The sequence below is a fragment of the Silurus meridionalis genome, chromosome 7 (assembly GCF_014805685.1).
Source record: "Silurus meridionalis isolate SWU-2019-XX chromosome 7, ASM1480568v1, whole genome shotgun sequence".
Taxonomy (NCBI): Eukaryota; Metazoa; Chordata; class Actinopteri; order Siluriformes; family Siluridae; genus Silurus; species Silurus meridionalis.
The window spans coordinates 10,780,873-10,803,665 of NC_060890.1; the positions used below are offsets into that span (position 1 = coordinate 10,780,873).

General features: G+C 39.7%; 1 protein-coding gene across 4 annotated transcripts in view; it reads left to right on the forward strand.

The window, feature by feature from the left end:
• Nucleotides 1-5,765: 5,765 nt before the first annotated feature.
• LOC124388631 (transformation/transcription domain-associated protein) overlaps nucleotides 5,766-22,793 on the forward strand; it is a 63,045-nt gene continuing 46,017 nt past the window's right edge. The window contains exons 1-23 of one of the 4 annotated variants that reach the window (XM_046853484.1): nucleotides 5,766-5,843; nucleotides 6,544-6,721; nucleotides 7,833-7,882; nucleotides 7,987-8,097; nucleotides 8,194-8,298; nucleotides 8,410-8,493; nucleotides 8,578-8,634; nucleotides 9,342-9,467; nucleotides 10,108-10,185; nucleotides 10,316-10,404; nucleotides 10,670-10,766; nucleotides 10,908-11,046; nucleotides 11,514-11,592; nucleotides 12,204-12,438; nucleotides 13,627-13,957; nucleotides 14,180-14,277; nucleotides 14,499-14,693; nucleotides 15,040-15,231; nucleotides 16,043-16,208; nucleotides 17,799-18,055; nucleotides 18,146-18,346; nucleotides 20,440-20,591; nucleotides 22,466-22,665. In XM_046853484.1, the coding sequence (XP_046709440.1) occupies nucleotides 6,622-6,721; nucleotides 7,833-7,882; nucleotides 7,987-8,097; nucleotides 8,194-8,298; nucleotides 8,410-8,493; nucleotides 8,578-8,634; nucleotides 9,342-9,467; nucleotides 10,108-10,185; nucleotides 10,316-10,404; nucleotides 10,670-10,766; nucleotides 10,908-11,046; nucleotides 11,514-11,592; nucleotides 12,204-12,438; nucleotides 13,627-13,957; nucleotides 14,180-14,277; nucleotides 14,499-14,693; nucleotides 15,040-15,231; nucleotides 16,043-16,208; nucleotides 17,799-18,055; nucleotides 18,146-18,346; nucleotides 20,440-20,591; nucleotides 22,466-22,665 (3,142 nt within the window). In that variant the 5' untranslated portion in view covers nucleotides 5,766-5,843; nucleotides 6,544-6,621. The other 3 variants (XM_046853483.1, XM_046853482.1, XM_046853485.1) reach the window with 3 other exon arrangements.

Here is a 22,793-nt window from a genome sequence, read left to right on the forward strand (position 1 = left end):
TTATTTTTTTAAAAGTGACCCAGTTTTCAGTAGAGTTGAATAGATCCTTTAATAATATATTATGTTATGCTTTGTAAAATTAAAATAGATACAATATATCTCTCATAACTCTTCAAAGCTCTGAGAAAGGTTGTGTTTGCCGGCAGAGCAGGACATCCATTCAGATAATAACACAACAGTGAAAGATGCAATATTCAGTCACAATATTCAGGAAATAAGATTTGTAATAATATCTCAGACACAGTGATAATTCTCAGATACTGTGTTGCTATGGGAAGTGCACATTTGTGGAAGATTCTGTTTGTTCATGCTGTGAGTTTTCTCTGAGCTGATATAAAGATGAACTCTGTTATGTAGAAAAGGGGTTGTATAACACACTAACCAACTGTTATTAGCAGTCAATCTGTATTCACTCTTTATCTAGGTCAATAACTTGCACGGTAATTCTAAATGAAACTAATTAAATATGAGAAAAGCTTTTAATGAGTTCCACTGCATCAATACAAAGTTTAGATGAAGATCCATGCCATGATTTTAATTAAGATTCAGTTCAGTTTATTTATTTATTTATTTATTTTTTAGGAATACTGTTCAAATTAGATTTATAAACGCTATAACACACACAGTGAGGAAAATAAGTATTTGAACAACCTGCTATTTTGCAAGTTCTCCCACTTAGAAATCATGGAGGGGTCTGAAATTGTCATCATAGGTGCATGTCCACTGTAAGAGACATAATCTAAAAAAAAAAATCCAGAAATCACAATGTATTATTTTTTTACTATTTATTTGTATGATGCAAATAAGTATTTGAACACCTGAGAAAGTCAATGTTAATATTTGGTACAGTAGCCTTTGTTTGCAATTACAGAGGTCAAACGTTTCCTGTAGTTTTTCACCAGGTTTGCACACACTGCAGGAGGGATTTTGGCCCACTTCTCCATACAGATCTTCTCTAGATCAGTCAGGTTTCTGGCCTGTCGCTGAGAAACACAGAGTTTGAGCTCCCTCCAAAGATTCTCTATTTGGTTTAGGTCTGGAGACTGGCTAGGCCACGCCTTAATATGCTTCTTACAGAGCCACTCCTTGGTTATCCTGGCTGTGTGCTTCGGATCATTGTCATGTTGGAAGACCCAGCCTCGACCCATCTTCAATGCTCTAACTGAGGGAAGGAGGTTGTTCCCCAAAATCTCGCAATACATGGCCCCGGTCATCCTCTCCTTAATACAGTGCAGTCGCCCTGTCCCATGTGCAGAAAAACACCCCCAAAGCTTCACAGTAGGGATGGTGTTCTTGGGATGGTACTCATCATTCAAGCTGCTTGGCAATTTCCCCGAAGCCCTTTCCAGCCTTGTGGAGGTGTACAATTTTGTCTGTAGTGTCTTTGGACAGCTCTTTTGTCTTGGCCATGTTAGTAGTTAGATTCTTACTGATTGTATGGGGTGGACAGGTGTCTTTATGCAGCTAACGACCTCAAACAGGTCTCTCACAGTGGACATGCACCTACGATGACAATTTCAGACCCCTCCATGATTTCTAAGTGGGAGAACTTGCAAAATAGCAGGGTGTTCAAATACTTATTTTCCTCACTGTATATTGTATTTTGAGTATTCCTTCCCTTTTTCAAAAACAACTTAAAATACCATTAAAAGAAACAGGTAATCTAATTATACATTGTAATGTGTTTTAAAATTATGTGTTAAACAGGTGTCATTTGTGAGTCAGACTTTATAAAGATTTTCTCTTTTGTCATCTCATTTATTTTTTCAGAAATATCTAAAATATATTTACGTTTCTGAAATAACCATTTAGTTTTTTATGTATTACATTGTATTAAACATATCGTGTTATTTTCAAAAGATAAATAAATCACAAATTCCTTTAGTTGTAATTCAGCTTTTTAAATGAAATAACATTTCAGGTGGTTAAGGATCTCTACTTGATCAAACATCCAAGCAACATACAAGCAGGCCACAGTTTTTCTCTACATTGAGGCTCCGCCTGTTTGATCTGCTTTATCTGAATATATTGAGCTAATCTGTTTTGAAGTTTCATTCGCTGGGGGTCACAGGATGTCACCTCTCCTTTTATGTTGGCACAGCTCGACGCTGAAACCATTGAAATGATAATGCAACCTTTTCACCATCTGGATCATTTTATTGTGCTTCAGCATGGTTATTCTGATTGTGATCATATGACAAAGTTGGAAAATTACTTTATTAACCAGGTGGCTATTTTGTTTTTCATAATTATTTGCTATCATGATTAATTTATTGTATTATTTCTTTTTTTCTCAGGAAGGCTGGGAGGCAATGGACATTGCAGGTGGTAGACTTTTAAGCAACATACCGGTGAGACTGTCTACTGTATATATTATTATAATTGTTAGAAATATTTTGGAATATTAAGCCAGGGATCCTGATTAAAGCCTGATGAGTCTATAGTGTCAGGTGAGAAACAAATAGCAAACAAGAAAATTGTACTTAGGAAAAATATGGGTTTTGTGTCAATATTTTATTTAGTTAAATATAGTCCCATGAATGAACATTTTGGATAGCTGGTTGGCTAATGTACCCTTTTTCAAACCATTTTTAAAAGAACTAATTAGCAAATTCAACACACACACACACACACACACACACACACACACACACACACACACACACATGAACCAGATGGAGTGAATGCCGCAACTCCAGAACTGACCAGTTCTGTGTTGCCCTGTTTTGTTGATAAAAAAAAAAAGAAAATGTAAGCATGGACTGAATAAATGTGAGCCTGGAGCTTGGCTAAAGTTCTGCCTGCCCCCTGAATCTTTCTTCACACTCTCACCCACTGGGATTCTTTAATCATCATTAATAAAAATCTGTGAGTCTGTTCCAAAAGCAGCCATGTAAGTTCATGCTATGACACTACTTTCTTTGTGTTCGATGTCTGTTTGTTAATACACTAATTCAAAATTGTTGTATTGGCTATGATAAGTGCTTGGATTTAATCAATTTTCTGGCTTGGTTTCTACAATAGAGAATAAATATAATTTTTAAACAATGAATGCACACCTGAACAAAATGTCATTCAGATGTTCCTATATTTTAATCACTTGAAAAATGTATTTGCTCATGAGGTAAATTTGTTTATTACATCAGGAGATACATATCTGATCTATTGTCTCATATTCATCTTTTGATCTCAAACCCCGTAAGTCTTCTATTGTACAAAAAAAGCTAAATAATTGTTCCAATACTCTCTGGTGAGATATTGTTCAGACATGGGAAATAACAAATACTATTGTTACTGTACTGAAGTAGATTTTTCTGGTATCAGTACTTCACTGCTTATTTTTCAGACAACTTTTTACTGTCACTCATTTAATTTTTAAACACATTTTTTACACTTGTCAGAGCCCATACTTCTTTACTCTAACATGACTGAAAAAGTGTAGTCACTACTTCAAAAACTTTAAAACATTAGTATCTGTACTTCTGATGTGTGTACTTTTGCCATCTCTGCTTTTGTTTGAGTACAATTATTACAATTTAGTAATACTTTAGTGTACGAAGTACAAATATTACAATAATACCTAAGTACAGCATTAAAGAACTCAAGTTTGTTGACAAAAGACTCATTTTCCGGTTGAAATATATTTGGTGTCACAGCGCCCTCGTGTGGTAATATAATGTGTTACATCTAGACGGTACAATATAAAGAAAAGCAGTAAAAAGAGCGACTATTAGAAGTTATAAGTGTCAGAGTCACTACCACGAATGAACAAAGGAGCATTCATTAATAAAGCATCAAGATGTCCATTTGGCATGATAAAAGAATGCCTCAGGCAGCCGAAGACAGAGGGTGATGAGGTGAAAGAGAAATATTGTGGAAGATCAAGCCCCTCCATATGACTGGCAGAGAGAATGTTGCTGACATCATGAAATCCTACCAGTGGGTGGAAAAGGCTGGCCTGATGGACAGCACAGGATCTCTGATAATGGCAGCACAAGAACAGGCCTTAGGGCAGCTGACAGGGTGCAGGCTGTGCAAAGATGAAACAATGACTGAAACGTGCATTACCAGGGTATAAATGCAAACTGAGCATCATCCACTTTGAGGCATAAACAAGTGGTTGGGATAGTGTTTAGAAACATTTGTGTTGAGCATGAGGTAGAAGTCCCTAAGTCCTAACAGGACACACAACAAAAAAGTGGATAGGAACAGTAGAGAGAAAATCTTGTGGCATTACATATGTCTTGTGGGATAACAAGCAGCTGCTGGTGGTTAACAAGAAGCATAAGTTGGCAGTTGTGATAGATTTGGCAATCCCAAATGACAGTAACTGCAGTGAAAAGGGGCAGGAGAAGTCTAAGGGACCAGGGAATTTGTCTGAACTTTGTCCAGCGTGGAAGGTACAGTCTAAAGTGCTCACAGTGGTAATTGGTACCACAGTACTGCACAGAATTCTCAGACTTTTAGGCTTGAAGAAGGCCTGAGTCTGAGGGAGAACACAACCTCCACTTATACACAAAGACACACTTTCCATCTTCCACCTCCTTCCGCTTCCTGTGAACTATCATCTCTCATGACCTCAAGTTGGAGCTGAACATCAGATCTCAGATTGAAAAATCAAAAGCACACCAAATGATGGTGCACTTCTATTCCTCCATCATTGAGTCCATACTCACTTCCTCCATCAACGTCTGGTACACTGCTGCCACTTCTAAAGACAAAGGCAGAGTGCAGCATGTTACTCACTTTGCTGAGAAGGTGATTAGCTGCAATCTGCCACTTTCACAGGACTTAGATAAGATCATGGCTGACCCATCTTACCCTGAACAAACTATTTGGGTCACTCCCCTCTGAAAAGAGGCCGAGGTCCATCAGGAACAAAACATCACAGCACAAAAACAGTTTCTTTCTATCCACAACTGATCTCATAAACAATACCACCATACCATTATCTCTTATCTGCCTCCATAAACACTTAAAATTACAATGATGCAAACCCTATAATGTTATATCAAAACAAACAACCCAAGACTATTATTATATATCCTTATATATTGATAGCATTAGTACACCATAACAAATTCCTTGTACATATAAACCATGGTACTTGGTGATTCTGATTCTGACATCTCAGAAGTTTTACCTGGAATCATATACCCGCTTTCCACAATATGGGTTACTTCTTAATTTGCCCCCCTTGTGGTCTTACTATATAATTACACATGACCGTTTAAACAAGATCTTTCCTTTGTGTGAATTAAATTGTGTATGAAGGTGGATTATAGAGGTGATGAATTTCAGTGGTTTGTTTTTATTTAATTTAATAGTTAAATGTTTTTCAACGTGGCCCGAGCTCAGTATGTAAGGTAAATAAATAATATATTCTTTAAATAAATAAATATTTTTGAATTTTGGCATATGATTTGCCCAGTCTTTTAAATAGATATACATTTAGTAGCTCAGAAGCAGATTTTTATTTTTACTAGAGAGCAAACTACATAAAAATTATTTACCAGATTACATACAATGGAAATGAAAGACCATTACATTTGATGGTCTTCTCACTTTTATTCTAGTAGAATATCCTTCCGCCAAAGACTATATTCTCGTCTTGGGAAATGGCAAAAACATCAGATAAACGCGTAACTGGTTTCTATAAGTATCTGTAATGTTTGCAGGGGTATATGTGGGGTATTTCGGTTTGATATGGAATCGGAGATGTGTACTGTAATATTGATTCAGACGGCTGGCGGAGTGCAGGGTTCTTAAAAAAAATCCTCCGCCTTATTTGATTCAGCGGGAGCGGAAGTACAAATAAAACCGCTTCCGCTTTCTGGTCGCTGGTGAGTTCGCGGGTGCGCTTTCTTTAATTTATTTACATTGTATATTTATATACATGTAAGTTAGAATGCTGTAGCATGGCTCGTGGTTGTGGTTTTTTTATTTAAAGATAAATGTACGGGTTTAAATAACAGTACATTTGGCGGAAGTGACACCGAACTGTGAACTCGTGAAACGGTGCGCGTGCTGTTCCCAGTGTAAATCCTCGCGCGCGGCCGGGTTTACTCGATTTTCTAATCCTTTTTTTTCGCATTTGTGCGGAATGATATCGAATCTTAACGCCCGTGTACCGCCTCTGTCTCTGTCTACCGAGCTCCACAACATGGTGAGACATGTCTCGTTCACCCCAGCAGCAGCAGCTCGGTGTTGTTAGCCTGCTTGTTAGCCTAGCTGCTCGCCCTAGGTATCCTGCAGTTTGGCGCGCGCGCAGTTAAAAAAAGTTGCCCAGGAGCATTTAATGCGCTTCGTGTGCAACTTCTTTAAAGCATGCATTAAAACGCATTGGTGTTTGTGTGTTAAAATGTGTGTATGATGGGTGTTGTGTGGTACACAGAAAAGCTCAGGTGTCTGCACTGCAGCCTGTTTGCGACACCGCCTTAATGCATCACGTGTATTGCTGGTGATCAGTAGTAGCCTCCTGGATTTATTGTAGTGTTTCACATCAGTGACGTGTGTGTGATCGTGATCTACATGTCATTGCAGACAGGATGACTTTGAGCTGATTAATCCTGCACGCGCCGCTCCACCTCTGATTGAGCAGTACGCGCCCCCGCCGTCGTCATGGCGTTCGTGGCCACGCCCAGCGCCACCGTGGTAGACCAGACCACCCTCATGAAGAAGTACCTGCAGTTCGTAGCAGCCCTCACTGACAACAACACGCGTGAGTAGATGCAACAACATGTGTTTTATATGACCGACTGCTTTGTGGGTCAGTCATCATCCCATGTCCTCTATACATACGTGATCTGGACTGCAGGATCCTCCAATTCAATTAAGTTTGATTTGTATAGCGCTTTAACAGTGTACATTGTCCCAAAGCATCTTTACAGAGATGTTATACAGTATATACTGAGATGGCATGATGAAATCTTGAGTGGATCCTCAAAGGTAAAACTATCCTCATCTGAGAAACACTGAATGTCCGTTCGTTCTTCGAATTTTCCTTCGAGTACGTCAGGCACTTTCCAGAGTTGTTTTTTGTTATTTGGTATTTAAAACTTATTTGGCAAAAATTTAAAAGTCAGATTTGATATCCTGTCAAGTCAAAGTTTCTATATTTGGCAGACTTTTCGTGAACTACGAGTTCCTTCCCAGTATATGGAGTCATGTCAATTCAACATTGCTGTGCACAGCATCCGAAACGAAACAGAGTAGGAGTTCTAAACAAATGTGTGTATGTGGTGCCTGTGAATTCTGATATTTTCGCTTTAGGTCAGCCAACATATAGATGCATTCTCTTGTAATTTCGGTAACATTGACTGTGCAGTGTATTTATTTGAGGAGGAAAACATGCACTACTCATCACTGTTATCTGGTTGTGTTGTTGCTCATTAAAGACCTGTGAGACACACACACACACACACCCACACACACACACACACACACACCCCTCTGAGCTCCTATTTAACACTTCTAAGGCAAACCAAATGTCAAGATGACTGTACTCCAAACATCTTGAAGAGCACACAGTGTACACCTTAAGCCAGTTGTTAGCAGTCAGTTATCCAAATATGGTCATATTTCTTGTTTAAAGTGACAGTGTAAAAAGGGGAAGTGGTGTTTAACTGAGTTTGATGGTGCTCTTGGCCTGGATGAGTGAACAATCTTAAAACACCTGAATAAAAAAAAAAAAAACTGAATACTAAAATGCAAAAACCTGAATACTGCCAGCCACTTCTCTGCCAGTTTGTTTGTACATGATTATACGTTTTGGCAGTTAAAAACTGTTTGTAGAGTCTTTAAGGTTGTGCTGTTCTTGCTGTCACTTTCAGAGGATGAGACCAAGCTGAAAATGATGCAGGAAGTCAGTGAAAACTTCGAGGTGAGCTCTAAAGACAATCATAAACGTAGATCTTAGCATATGTTTGTGGTCACATTTTCCCCTTGTTTACCCCTAATTTTTATATTTTTAAATCTTTCATCTAGAACGTGACATCATCTCCACAGTACTCAACATTTCTGGAGCACATCATCCCCCGCTTTCTTACATTTCTTCAGGATGGAGAGGTGCAGTTTCTCCAGGAGAAGCCCACCCAGGTGCTTTACGTTCCTGTTCTTTTCCCTTAACATTTCCCTGCAAGTCCTTCATTGTTTTAGCACATTTGAGTTTCTTATTCAAATTTTTTCTTACAGCAATTAAGAAAACTGGTCCTCGAAATTATCCACCGCATCCCTACCAACGAGCATCTGCGAACTCATGTAAAAAACATCCTTTCTGTGATGTTTCGCTTTCTCGAGGTTAGTGCGATTTGTGGCATGTCACAGAATTGAATCCTTGTAGTATGTGGTATAGAAGTCAAATCCGATGGGCAGTACTGTGTTCTGAATCTTTCTGCTTTTTTTATTCAGATTGAAAGTGAGGAAAATGTTCTCATCTGTCTGCGCATCATCATCGAACTGCATAAGCAGTTCAGACCTCCGATCTCTCAAGAGGTGAAACACTGCCTCATCTCCAGCTGTATTATTTTCATAGCAATATTGCACAGTCAGAACAACTGTTAATTTTTCCCTTAACAGATTCATCATTTTCTGGACTTTGTGAAACAAATCTACAAAGATCTGCCAAAAGTAGTGGTATGTGGTAGAAAATATTAAATTATAAAGTATTTTTTCATATTTATGTTTCGGCTGCACACTTACTTGCTTTTACTGCATATTTTGCTGGTTTGTTTGAGTGTTTTTTAATATGATTAGCATTTATTCCACCGCACTACTGAATTTTGATTAATCCCAAGGTGTTGATTGATTTCCTTTTTTGGAACAGCTAGTTTCTATGAGAATGGTTTCTATAGTAACAACATGCAAAGGGACTTGACTAACAGAGGCTCCACACGAACAGAAACGTGTGTAATTATGACGCTCTGAAAGAAGACATTTATTTAACATTTTCGAAAGGATTCTCAAGTATCTGTGGTTTTGTAACAGTCAGAGGCAAATCTGTGTTTTTAGTTATTATCGTTGAGAATAATCACTAAACATAAATGTAATTTGAAGTAAAACACTTTAGGATGCCATTGGGAGATCTGGGCCATTACTTGGCTGTTAATGTTACTGGGACGTCTTATTTCATCCTGTGTAACCTTATGCAACAAATTAATTTGTGAGGATTTATTTGTCTGTAATAGTGGAATGATATGGTATTCTTAAACTCAGTAGACTGGTTGATGTGCACTGTAAACTGCGTCTCTGTGAATGTGACAATGCGTTGTGCCCATTGTACGTCATTGCACAGTCCTGATTCGTATGGCAATGATGTTTAAACTGTCCTCTGTTTATCTTAGACAAGGTATTTCGAGAATCCTCAAGTGATAGCAGAGAACACAGTACCCTCTCCTGAGATGGTGGGCATGATCACATCAGTGCTGGTGAAGACTGCTCCTGAGCGGGAGGATAGCGAGACCCGGACGGTGGGTGACTTCAGAATGCTGCATGTTACAAAATAGTTTATTTTTATTTATTTTTGCACACATATTAATATTTGAGACACAATGATGAGGGCGATGTGCTTTAGCCCAGCAAGTGGTTGGTGTGTGTGTGTGTGTGTGTGTGTGTGTGTGTGTGTGTGTGTGTGTGTGTGTGTGTGTGTGCGTGTGTGTGCACTTTTAAAGTACCACCACTCCAGGGCGCTGAAAGTAAAACTGATAAGATCTGAGTGTCTCTGCTGCTCTGACTGTGGCACTAAAGCTTAATATATTGTAATATGTCAATAAATGTCCTCCGACTGGCATTTTAGCCACAGCCACTAGAGGGTGTCATCAGCCTGTGATGCAACGTTGTTTTTCGTCAATTCTAAATGCTTACGGTCTTTAGTGGCTGAATGAGAGACCCAGCGTCATCTACAGCTGTTTGATAATCCATTAACGTCCTTTCAAACACTCTGATCATTATGCCGCACGCGAGAGGGAAAAGCGCGTTCAATTAATTACTCCTCGTGTCATATTTTATTAGTGACAGCTGGTGCGCCATTGAGCAGCAAAGCCCTGTGTTGTTTGAGTGATGTTGTCCCGCAGGGTGTGTCTCATTTGTCTCCTCTCTGTGCCGCTGCAGCATACCATTATCCCCCGGGGGTCGCTGTCGCTCAAGGTCCTGGCTGAACTGCCAATCATTGTGGTGCTCATGTACCAGGTGAAGAAGACACATTATCAATTCATTTCTGACCAGAACTCTGTTAAGAAATGACCTGTACCCTAGTCGGTCCCTCATGATAAACTGTACATTCTGCTGACTTCTGTAGTTTTATTTATTTATTTTGCAGCTCTACAAACTGAACATTCACAACGTGGTGTCTGAGTTTGTGCCGCTGATCATGAACACCATCATGCTGCAGGTGTCCTCTCAAGCACGGTCAGTTTCTTCATTTTTTTGTCCAATTAACTTATATTATGGACCCAGAATTCTCCTAATATTTGTTATTGTGGCAATTTATAGCAATTATATGTTTATTCTTATATTATATGATTAATGTAGCATGAATATAGTAGTAGTTTTTCCAGATAAAGCAATTGCTGTGCTGTGTTAAAAATGTCTAACATCTTAGGCTATAACATATGATATACAGTAATATCAAGTTTATCAAATTCGGAGTTGTCTCTATCTCTGATCATTACAGGCAACACAAACTGTATAATAAAGAGCTATATGCAGATTTCATTGCTGCTCAAATCAAGACCCTGTCCTTTTTGGCCTACATCATTCGCATCTATCAGGTACTTTGCCTATCAGAGTTTGCTCTCCTTATAAAAAGTATTAACATTGACTTGATTCATGTACAAAATTCTTTAAGTGTGATTACTGATTTGGGGTGTGTGTGTGTGTGTGTGTGTGTGTGCGTGTGTGCAAATGGTCAGGATCAGGTTGGGAAGTATTCTCAGCAGATGGTGAAAGGGATGCTGCAGCTGCTGTCTAACTGTCCTCCTGAGACGGCTCACTTGCGCAAAGAGCTTCTGATCGCTGCTAAGCACATCCTCACCACAGACCTGCGCAGCCGTAAGCCTCCCCTCCGCACACTATATTACATCATAACACGTTCCCACATCGCTTACACACTTACAGTACTATTTTTATTTTTTGGCAAACCAAGTATGTTGAATATTTAAAATTGTGAATAAATGTGAAAACATTTGGCAAAGTACATGTCGTTTTGTGATGCTAATGATTCTGAATTTATTTAGGACTAATATCCTATGAAGACTATTGAGATCTAGATGTGATAGAGCTGCATTGTTTTAAGACTTCTGTTGTGTTTTCTTTGAGCTTTGCTGCTCAGTCAATAGCAGTTGAGAAGGCAACCTAATACACTCTGCTAAATCATTAGTCCTGTAGAGAATAAATGAATCAATGAGAAGCTCTGACTACAAAGACACAGCATTGATGGCTTGTGGTTCAGGGGCTGTTTGCCCTTTCTGTAATGCTGAGAGGTTCTGCTGATATCTGATGGACTATTTATCTTGCAGAATTCATTCCATGCATGGACAAGCTCTTCGATGAGTCGATACTCATCGGCTCTGGCTACACAGCGAGGGAGACTCTGCGGTAAGAGCACCCTTTGATAACCCATTCCTCGCGTGCCTTGGACAGGTGTTAATTAATGTGACACCAGTCAGCTTGACTGCATCATTGTGTCCTGTTAGAGATGCTGGAACAGATTCCCAGAGTGTGCTGAAATGTTAGTGGGGTTGGCAGTGGTACTGTGCCATCTTTATTATGCTTTTTACACTGCGCACTCTGCCATTTGACTGATAAATCTGTTCAGAGGGGAAAATGCAATGATCAAAAAATGTGAAAATGACTAGTTAATGATGCATTGCTGATTCGCAAAAACCCAGTAGACTAAAAAGTCCCAAGTTCCTTTCTCTGAGTGCGAGCCTGTCAGAAACTCTTTTTGTTGTCCATCACTCAGACACCAAGTGTCACACACCTGCCAGCATAGCTTCCACTCACAACAATCCGCAAAGCCTTCAGCTGGCAAATCTAACTCTTATTTGGATCTGTCAAAATGATTAGAGTTGTTTATTCATGGATTCTGTATAAATGTTTCTTTTTTTTCCTTTTCTTTTTTTTTGTTTACCCAACCGTTGTTGTTGTTATTATATAAGCGCATAAATGTGTAGTTACAGTTTTTATTTATTTATTTATTTCACCAGACCCCTGGCCTACAGCACGCTTGCAGACCTGGTACACCACGTCAGGCAGAACTTGCCTCTAACAGACCTCTCGCTGGCAGTACAACTGTTTGCTAAGAACATTGATGATGAGTCCTTGCCCAGCAGCATTCAGACCATGTCCTGCAAGCTGCTGCTTAACCTGGTGGACTGCATCCGCTCAAAAAGTGAACAGGAGAACGGCAATGGCAGAGATATCCTTATGAGGATGCTGGAGGTGAGGCAGGATCTGTATCGGGCGAGCTAGTGGTGGACATAGCAAAGCATTTTAACTACAAAATTTAACTATTAGGAAAGAAATAGCACAGCCAGTACATCCATGCACAACGTTTCTGTAGAAGATTCTCTGTTGCAGCTCATTGGGCTTGAGAGTATCTACAAGGTTAGAGACATTACTTCAGGAAGGAAAGCGGTTTCAGATTTTTATACACTTACCAGTAAAGTAATTACCGTATTTTCCGGACTATAAGCCACTACTTTTTCCCACGCTTTGAAACCCGTGGCTTAAACAACGAAGCGGCTAATTTATGGATTTTCCCAGGTTTTTCCGATTTCACAAGCTTCAAGCCAAAAAACGGAGCCTCATAACATTAGACCAATGAAATTGCGGAACGGGTTCAGGTAAACGAATAAAATTCTTTATATTAAATCGCATTTCCACTAAATCGGACCGCACCACATCATAAATATGGATGAGGTTCCTCTGGGGTTTGACCTGCCTCTCACTCGGACGGTCAACAGGAAATGCGAATTATTAGTCATGCTGAAAACAACCGGGCATGAAAAACGCACTTCACCTGTGTTCTGAGCTGCATGGCATCGGGAGAAAAGCTTCACCGATGGTGATTTTTAAACGCACGACAATGCCAAAAGAAAAACTCTCGAGAGAAATTGTTGTAAAAGGAAGGAAGAAGACAGTGAACAATGACTTTCTTGGTAGGCCACTGTTCAGATACAAGCCATGTAACAGACACTGTCTTTCATTAAAGTTCATTAGTTTCAGTGTAGACACCTGCTGCTTATAGACGGGTGTGGCTTATTTATGTTAAAAAAAAAAAAGATCTTTGTAAAATTCAGTGGGTGCGGCTTATATTGCGCTTAATAGTCCGGAAATTACAGTACATCATTTGTTTAAAAAAAAAAAAAAAAAAGTAAAGAATAAATTAACCAGCAAGTGAACAGAAAGTTATAAGAAAAATTAGCACGTTTTAAGGATCTAAGCAACTTTAACAAGGTCAGAGCATCTTGTCGACTGATGTTCTGGAAAGGTGTTAATGATTGAATTCTTTATTGGTCAGATTGGAGTCATATTCATTTTCAGGATCTCTGGTTTTATTTGTGTGGATCCATGTGTTTTTATATTTATATAAAGTTGCTAAAATTCCTTTTTTCTTATATTTAACAGGTATTTGTGTTGAAATTCCACACCATTGCACGCTATCAGCTCGTTTCCATCTTCAAAAAATGCAAGCCCCAATCGGAGATGGGCGTAGTGGATCCAGGAGCTTTGCCCGGTGTCCCGGCCACTCCAACATCCACTACACCAGCCTTACCACCACCTGCACCTCCCACACCAGTCCCCCCGGCACCACCTTCTGCTACGCCTTTTGACAGAGCAGGGGAAAAAGAGGACAAGCAAACTTTTCAGGTTTCTGACTGCCGCAGCCTGGTGAAGACCCTCGTGTGTGGGGTGAAGACCATCACATGGGGTATCACCTCCTGCAAAGCTCCAGGCGGTAGGAGTTTTACTCTTGTCATCTATCACATATTTCTCTTGCCATTGACAACTACATAGCAGTCTTTCTGTGATTGACATTAGGTTGACATTGTCACACGATGAATTATTCATCCTATTGATTTTTTTTAATAAAGAGAAGGAATTTATTTTCAGCATTAATAAATATTATGATATATCGTGTATCATCTTCATAAATATTTTGTGATGTTATTTATTGCAGAAGCCCAGTTTATTCCCAACAAGCAACTTCAACCTAAAGAGACTCAGATCTACATCAAGCTGGTTAAATATGCCATGCAGGCTTTGGATATTTACCAGGTATGACTGTCCCCTGATTATTGTACAGTCTAGGCTGTTATGGACATCCACTGCACTGGTCTTATTACTTATGCACTATTACTTACACTATGAGAGAGTAGAATGATCAAAATGTTTGGTAAAAAATTCTTTCTGCACTTATGACTGAGGCACAGAGTGTTAATGCCGATAATGAAGTCCTACAGCTTATCACAGAGACGACCCCCTCCCCTTTTGGCTAGGTACAGATTGCCAACAATGGGCAGACATACATTCGTGTAGCCAACTGTCAGACTGTCCGCATGAAGGAGGAGAAGGAAGTCCTGGAGCATTTTGCTGGAGTCTTTACCATGATGAACCCTCTCACCTTTAAAGAGATCTTCCAAACCACTGTGCCATACATGGTCGAACGGATCTCCAAAAACTACGCCTTGCAGGTAAGCATACTTGCTCAGGATGTTCTATTCTTAGACTATGGCCTAATTGTTCTAGCATGGAGAGATGCTTTTTAGTTCCCCCTTGTAATGCAACTTGACTAAACTTATGATGACACTAGCAAGTGCCAAACTGACAGGTGCCTGTTAATTTTATGTGAATGCAAATAGAAATGTTATGTAATGAATAAAAAACCTTGCTAGAACATGTAAAGCTACTCTCACTTATTTTTAAAAGTGTTTAACTAGTTAGTTTTAAAACTAACTATTGCTACCAATATTTTCCTCAGAATATTTGATGCTCACAAACCGTGTAAATTCAGAGTTTTTTTTTTTTCTTTCTTTTTAGATTGTAGCAAACTCGTTCCTAGCAAACCTGTCAACCTCTGCGCTGTTTGCCACGATCCTGGTGGAGTACCTTTTGGAGCGGCTCCCTGAGATGGGTTCCAATGTGGAGTTGTCAAACCTCTACCTCAAACTATTCAAACTTGTGTTTGGCTCCGTTTCTCTCTTTGCTGCAGAGAACGAGCAGATGCTCAAGGTCAGAAACTATAATCTTTGTCCTTGTAATCTGTTTTAAACTAAGAGGGTTCAGGCTTGGAGAGGTCTAGCTGGGTTAGAAAGAGGATTGTTACAGTGGCATGTGTCAAGGTGTGGAACGTATCACCTCCTGCAAAGCTCCTGGCAGTAGGAGTTGAAATAAAGAAATTTTCTGTGTTTTATATCAAATTTGCTAAAATTGCTTTTTCTAATGTCCAGCTGTTTTGAACTAAGATAGCTGGGTTAGAAAATGGCTTTTGATGGCTCACATACTCCTAACTATGACAACAGCCGTGCCGTTGATCGCGTCTGTGCTAGCAGCCTCGCTACATTAATTCTAATGCGTTCTGTCAGCTGCTCAGATGAGAAATGACACTTGTGCCTCGGATTGACAGCAAGGACTCGAGTGAAGGTCATTGTGAAATAATGGTGCAGAGAGGGAGAAGCTCCAGTCTTCTTTTCTCTGACCCGTAGCTCCAGGTTTATTGAGAGCATGATATGATATTCAGAATTATTAATTGACTTGGTGTCTCTTGTCACATTTCAGTATGACAACTGTAATTCATCCTTCAGCTTTTTAGTGCTACATGACATCCTCATACTTTATGTGGCCTCCACAGAAAAAAGTTCAAATGTATTGATTGCCCTAGTTTTATGCTCTGTGCAGTCACAGGATATTTTATATTTTTTTTAAAACTCTTTAAGAAAAAGAAAATTATTGAATCCTGGTTAAAGGGTGTATATCTTTTGATTTCTGCAAAAGTAACACAAAAGAATATTTCACATTTTTCCACGTTTTCTCCTGTGTGCAGCCCCATCTCCATAAAATTGTGAACAGCTCCATGGAACTTGCCCAGTCAGCCAAAGAGCCATACAACTACTTCCTTTTGCTTAGGGCTCTGTTCCGTTCTATTGGCGGAGGAAGCCATGACCTGCTGTATCAGGAGTTCCTGCCTCTTCTACCCAACCTGCTGCAGGGTAAACAAACACTGCTGTTTATTATGTTATCCTGTTTACTACTGTGATGCGCTATGCATTTTGGGAATGTTTACATTTTATCAGCGCGGTACTAATACCGATACTGGTTATTGATACGAGTATTTATCCATACTGTTATTAATACTAATTTCTATAATTTATTGGGGGGTGAAATGAACTTTCAAGTTATTTTATAATGCTGAACTTTTAGTGCTGCGGTCACAAATGCCTCTGAGCAAATAGAAAAAGGCACAGAGAGCGCAATTTTTTTAAGAAAATGGTCCTTTAAAAAAGAGATTTTCTGAGCATACTGCAGCACACCATATTTGAACAGAATGTAATCGAGAATTCAGGCAACTCTAGCAATTGGGCAAACTTATCTATTGCCTACTATATCTGAACCAGCTTGATTGTACCGTAGTGAAGGGCAATAAATCTTTCATTGTAAATTTAGAGGCAGCCCTATGACACTGCCGTTTTATCAGGGGTCATCTTCCCACATATCGCTATGGTGAATGGGCTTCTCCTGTGTCTCTGAGACTGTGGCTGTCTCATTCCTCACTGACGGTTAAACCCTTTCTAGCCTAGCGTTTCCCGTGGGGTTATTCATATTTAGATTTACATTTTAAAACCAATGTGGTGTCCCAAAAGACTACTAGTACTAATAATGAATGGTGCGTTCACTTGAGGCTGAGGCAGGGAAGTTGCATTTGGAGCCAGAAGACGACGGAGGCATAAGTTCAATGTTTTTTTTTTTTGTTTATTTTTTTTTTTTTTTTGCAAATGTTTTCGTTATATTGCTGGTGTTGCCTTCTTTGTTCACTATTACACTACTGTATATATTGCATCTGACACTGGAGTCGCTTAGTTTTGTAACGTGAGCCCACACTTTTATACGTTCCAACGCTGCCACTATGACCGTTTGTCTGCACACAAACGCACACCGCACATGCATATAGATATTACACATTCGTCTAGCAAACGTTAGTCGTGTGATGACATTATTTAGAAACAGAAAATGACAATTGGCAGCTACTAATTTACCAGTAACCTTGACGTGTACAGAGATGAAACAACGCAAGTATAAAAACGGTATCATTTCCTCTGAAGCTTATCGATAATTACCTACTGGTTTAAAAAAAATAAGTTTTTTGAACCCATCAATAAGAATAAGTGAATTGTGCTACTTGCTTTGTATTTTCAATTTAAAAGCAGATATTTAGAGTGTAGCTCTCAAGGTATTACTATTTAGGCAGGCTTGCTTTTTAAAGTCTTGTTTCAATCATTATAAGCATCAAAAACATTTTTTTCATTGTTTTGTTACTGATTATTAATCATACATTTTTAATGTCATGTGGTTGGTGTCAATGCTTTTGTAAAAGCATTGATTACATTCCAGCATTATCAACAAAGTTGGCATTTATTTAAGGTTTAAAAGGTTAATTAATGGCTAATTATGACATGATACATGTTTCCGTGCGCAGTGTTTTAAGTCTGGAAATTGTGCCAGATAGATGTTTTAAGTTTGTTGATATTTGCATCTTTGCTGGCCATGTGTAATGCTTTGAAAAAAAAAAACATGTTTCTTAGGCTTGAACATGCTGCAGAGTGGCCTACATAAGCAGCATATGAAGGATCTGTTTGTGGAGTTGTGTCTGACCGTGCCTGTGAGGCTGAGCTCTTTGCTTCCCTACCTGCCCATGCTCATGGACCCTCTGGTGTCTGCACTCAATGGCTCCCAGACATTGGTAAGCCAGGGCCTGCGCACTCTTGAGCTCTGTGTGGACAACCTGCAGCCAGACTTCCTTTACGACCATATCCAGCCTGTTCGTGCTGAGCTCATGCAGGTACAGCCTTTTACCTTTATACTTTGAGGATATACATTTAAAAAAAAAAAATTTTATTTTAAAACCTGAGTTTTTCTGGGTTGTATCCAGGCCCTTTGGCGAACTTTGAGGAATCCAGCAGAGACCATCTCACATGTAGCCTACCGGGTTTTGGGCAAGTTTGGTGGAAGCAACAGGAAGATGCTGAAGGAGTCTCAGAGGTTGCAGTATGTGGTGACTGAGGTGCAGGGCCCCAGCATTAAGTCGGAGTTCACCGACTGCAAAGCCTCTATTCAGCTGCCCATGGAGAAGGTATTTGCTTTTTATTTTTTTTCATAGCTAAATTTTGCTTGCTGTGAAATGAAAAAGTTGATCGAATAAGTGTGATCAGAGAACAGAATTTTTTTAAATGGTAGTTTATCTGTCTGATAAATGTTTCCTGATTGGTCTGAATCTACGCTGTGTTCAGAACCAGTATGGCAGTGCTGCAGCTTTTGTACAGTAGATACATAAGCTATGTTAGCAAAGTCCACTTCCTGTTGCATTTTACTGTGAACTCCAAGGCTACGAGGGTGGGAACAGACAGGATTTTCATTGTATAATGAATCCTTGTCAAAGAGAAGCATGTGTGAGAGTAGACGTGTCTTCCCCAGGTAATTAAAGAGATCATCAGGCTGTAAGCAGCTCCCGGTCCCCGTCCCTCTGCTCCTCCCCCTCCTTAATCAATCTCACTGTGCCGCGCAGACGGGATTATTTGCACCAGCTAATGGCTCTTCCTGCTGCTTGCTGCTACTTGGGAAAACACAAACTGTCATTTTTGTAATTGCCTTCGTGCCTCCAAGATGGATGCCTCCCGCCATTACGCTGGCGCAGCTTAATTTCATTTGCATACGACTTGCAGTTGCGGGGAGAAGCAGCTGCTCTTCAGCGCAGCCTGAAGCTCGGGTCTGCCGGGCTCCATAACTTTCAATATCCCCCACAGGACCAACAACAACCACCTCCAGTAAAGCCCTCTTCTCCAGCACTCTTCTCGAGTGTTTTGGTAACTTTTGATTCTGAGAACGTCAGTAGAGAAATTGTCAATGTGATCAACTTCAGTGTTTTTACTCACCTGAACTACACAATTGGAAATGAAAGCTAACAGGTGTTGCAGTTCAGTTTAACCTTTCAGCTTTCTGTCCCTCCAGTATTGCAGAGTCAGCAGTCCAGTCAGGACTGCTAGTGCGCTCACACCAAAGTTCACTAACAGCCGACTTGATTAATCTCCCCCATTTTCACTCACCTTGGAGGTTCTGCCTGTATTTGTCTTTTGTCCAATCATGAGAACTTTAAGTTTTATATTTCAGACACACACTGCAGTTTCTTATTTTTCCTGCCATATACTATAATGCATGTCGAATGCTGAATCAACTTAATTCACTCCTGGGAAGTTAGTTACTGACAGATAAAATTCGCTGTGTTTTTATTTTATTTATTTTATTTATTTATAGCTACGCCTTTCAGGATTTTTGTGAGCTTAGGAGCGGTTCTGTCAAATGTGTGAGATCAGGAAAGTCCCTCCTGAATAGAAACTCACCTCAGTTGAATTCCTATTTTTTTCCCCCTTTCATTTTTAGTGTGAACCTGGTCACTTTGTTCACCTTTAATGAAGCTAAAGGGTTTCAAGAAGCTTTAAATAGCATGGTTCACAATTTTCTATACCCCCCACCCCCCTGCCTTTTGTCACATAAAGCAGCTGTCATATGTCTTTATGACAGTGGCATGAAACCATTGAGGCGCTGCTAACTGATTTGTCCATAAGTCAGAATATTTAACTCCTCGCCATCACTAAAGTTCGCCTGTTCATAATGGACTGGAATTTTTCTGGAATACCCACAGGTGTTTGCTTTAGATCAACGGTCCCCAACCTTTTTTTGCGCCACGGAATGGATTTAGACAATATTTTCACGGGCCGGCCTATAAGGTGTAGTGGATAAATACAACAAAATAAAATTATACAACCATATTATATTACAATATAATAATAAATATGAATCCAGTGGGTTGTTTTTTTGTTCATTTTGCTAGCTTGGGGGTTTCAGTTTAGCGGTAATGTATTATGTTACTGGCTCTAGCAGCCCCTTTTTAGAAGGTAGCGTTTGTAGGCGAGACATGTGTCTGAAGCATCATGACATGCATCAAGAGTGAGTCATAGACAGATGTGGTGGAGAGAATCCGGTAATTTTCCAAAATAAAACATCGTTCAAAATCAGATAATAAATAAAACGGAAATAATGTAAGTTGTGTATTCTTTCTGTGCGCCCTGGTACCAATTGACCCACGGACCGGTGCCGGCCTGGGAGTAGGGGACCACTGCTTTAGATAACTGTCAGGCTTTGAGCAATCTAATTTGAACTGTTTTCCAGGCGATCGAGACTGCTCTGGACTGTCTGAAAAGTGCCAACACGGAGCCGTATTACAGGCGTCAGGCCTGGGAGGTCATTAAATGCTTCCTGGTGGCCATGACCAGCCTGGAGGATAACAAACATGCTCTATACCAGCTTCTCGCCCATCCCAAGTAAGAGTCACTTATTATTCACACAACCCTTAAATATTTTTATCACAAATAAGCAGCGTGTTACAAATTTCGGTTTGCAAAAGAATTGTGGAAATTTCTCCGGTTTTCCTCTGTGCTTGCTCCCTTTTGTTTCTTCAGTCAGGACTCGAGGTGCGACGTGAGCACAGTCGGCTTCTGTATTGTCCTCGCCCCACGTGCACTGCGTTAAAAAGAACTAATTACTCAGACAGTTCGAGCGGCTGTGCATAGAGGGTAGCTGGGTCACATTACCCAAGCATTGAACTCTGCGCTGCGGCTAATTGACTTTCCTTTCTGTCTGTTTACCTCAAAAGCCTGCTGCCTATGCCCCCTCGCAGAGATAATGAAGTGTGTCAGTTCTGAAGGGGGAAGAGCAGCCTCCGCTGTCAGATGTCTTGATTCATGACGTCCTCTCTTTCCACATTTTTAGCGTGGCAGTCTGCTTCTGGTCAATGTGAAAAGCGCCTTTTCAGAATGCAGCATGCTCACTTAATATCTCAAATGCCAGCCCGGATAATGGAGTCCCATTCAAGTGGCAGCGATATGAATTTGAATTGATCCGCCACTCCCTCCCCCTGCTAGCCAGCACCTCGGCTCTGTCTAGGCCAAAGCCAAAGTCTTTTAAATAGCGATAATGAAATGGCACAATCCATCACTGCTGCTACTGGCATTTGGCCTTATAGAATACAAGCTCAGGCATGGATAAAACAGCCGCTCAATCATGGTGTTCCTATCAGCGGGGGTAAATAATGAAACATCCAACCAAATGCCAGTCAAATACAAAACAAAAGCTCCCACAGGATTGAGCTGTTGATGTATAAATACCTTTTTGTCATTGACTAATCAACTGCTATTCCCTGAGATGAGATTTTAATGCAGACCTAAAGGGAAATATCAATTTTTCTTTCCTTACCACCTCTCACACACACATTTCAGGTTCTAATTAATTACTGTCATACATGAATGAATGAAGTTGTGCCGAATGTTGAATTTCGGCTGCGGTGATCAATCTTGACTAGCGAACTCTTATGGATTACTAAATTCCTGTTAAAGGTACTTATGTTTTTATATTTTTTTTTTCTTCTCTTAATCTGAGAAGTATTCATATTTAAACACTAATACTAATGTATTAGCGGTTCTAAACTAGTAATTGGGCTTTTACTAAACAATGTGGAGCAGTGTGATATACGTAGTGAAATGTCCAAATGCGCCTATAAGAAATATAGATGCACCTGGAATGCCACTCAACTATTTGTGGACTGGAACTAACTGTAGTGTCTACAGTGTTATAATAAAAATGTAATGACTCTTGTGTAATTCCATCAATGTACATTTTAATATTACAGCTCAAGGTTTTATAGCATAAATTTCGAAATGTTCGTCTTTAATAAATTTGTGGTCAGAATGATGGACAGCAAGAAAAGCTACTCAACTGTTGATTTATTCATTTCTTTTTTCCTTTCTGTTTATTAGTTGCTTTATCATGAGCAGGCTGGATGTGTAGATCCTGATCCGATCGGAGGCTTTTGAGTTTAAATCTCAGCAACACCAAGCTGACACTGGGATCTTTTACCCTCAGCTGCTCAAATTTGTATAATGCGATAATTGAGCCTCTCTGGAAAGGGTGTCTAACAAATGTCATAAAAGTACATTGTTCTTTTAGTGATGGGAAGCCCTTCTCTGGAAGTGGGTTATCTCCTTATCAGCTATGAGAATGTATACAGGTTTTCATGAGCTTAAAGTAGATTTATTTATTTATTTATTTTTTTTATGACTGTGTGTAAAAATTATTTACCACTGTGTAGAGTATATGAAGTTGAAATCTGTAGAGTAAAAATCATTTCTTTCTCTTTCAGCTTTACAGAGAAATGGATCCCCAATGTAATTATTTCTCACCGGTACAAGGCCCAGGACACACCTGCACGCAGGACATTTGAACAGGCCCTGACCGGCGCCTTCATGTCTGCGGTCATTAAAGATCTCCGTCCCAGCGCTCTGCCTTTCGTTGCCAGTCTCATCCGCCATTACACCATGGTGGCTGTAGCTCAGCAGTGTGGTATGACTGATGTTCCTTTAAGCAGTTTGCCATTATTTTTTGTTTTTGCTTCACAATCTAGGCTCTTGTTTATTTTACATTTGAGTTCTGCAACAAATGGTCACTATAAAGAATGCACAATTAATTTT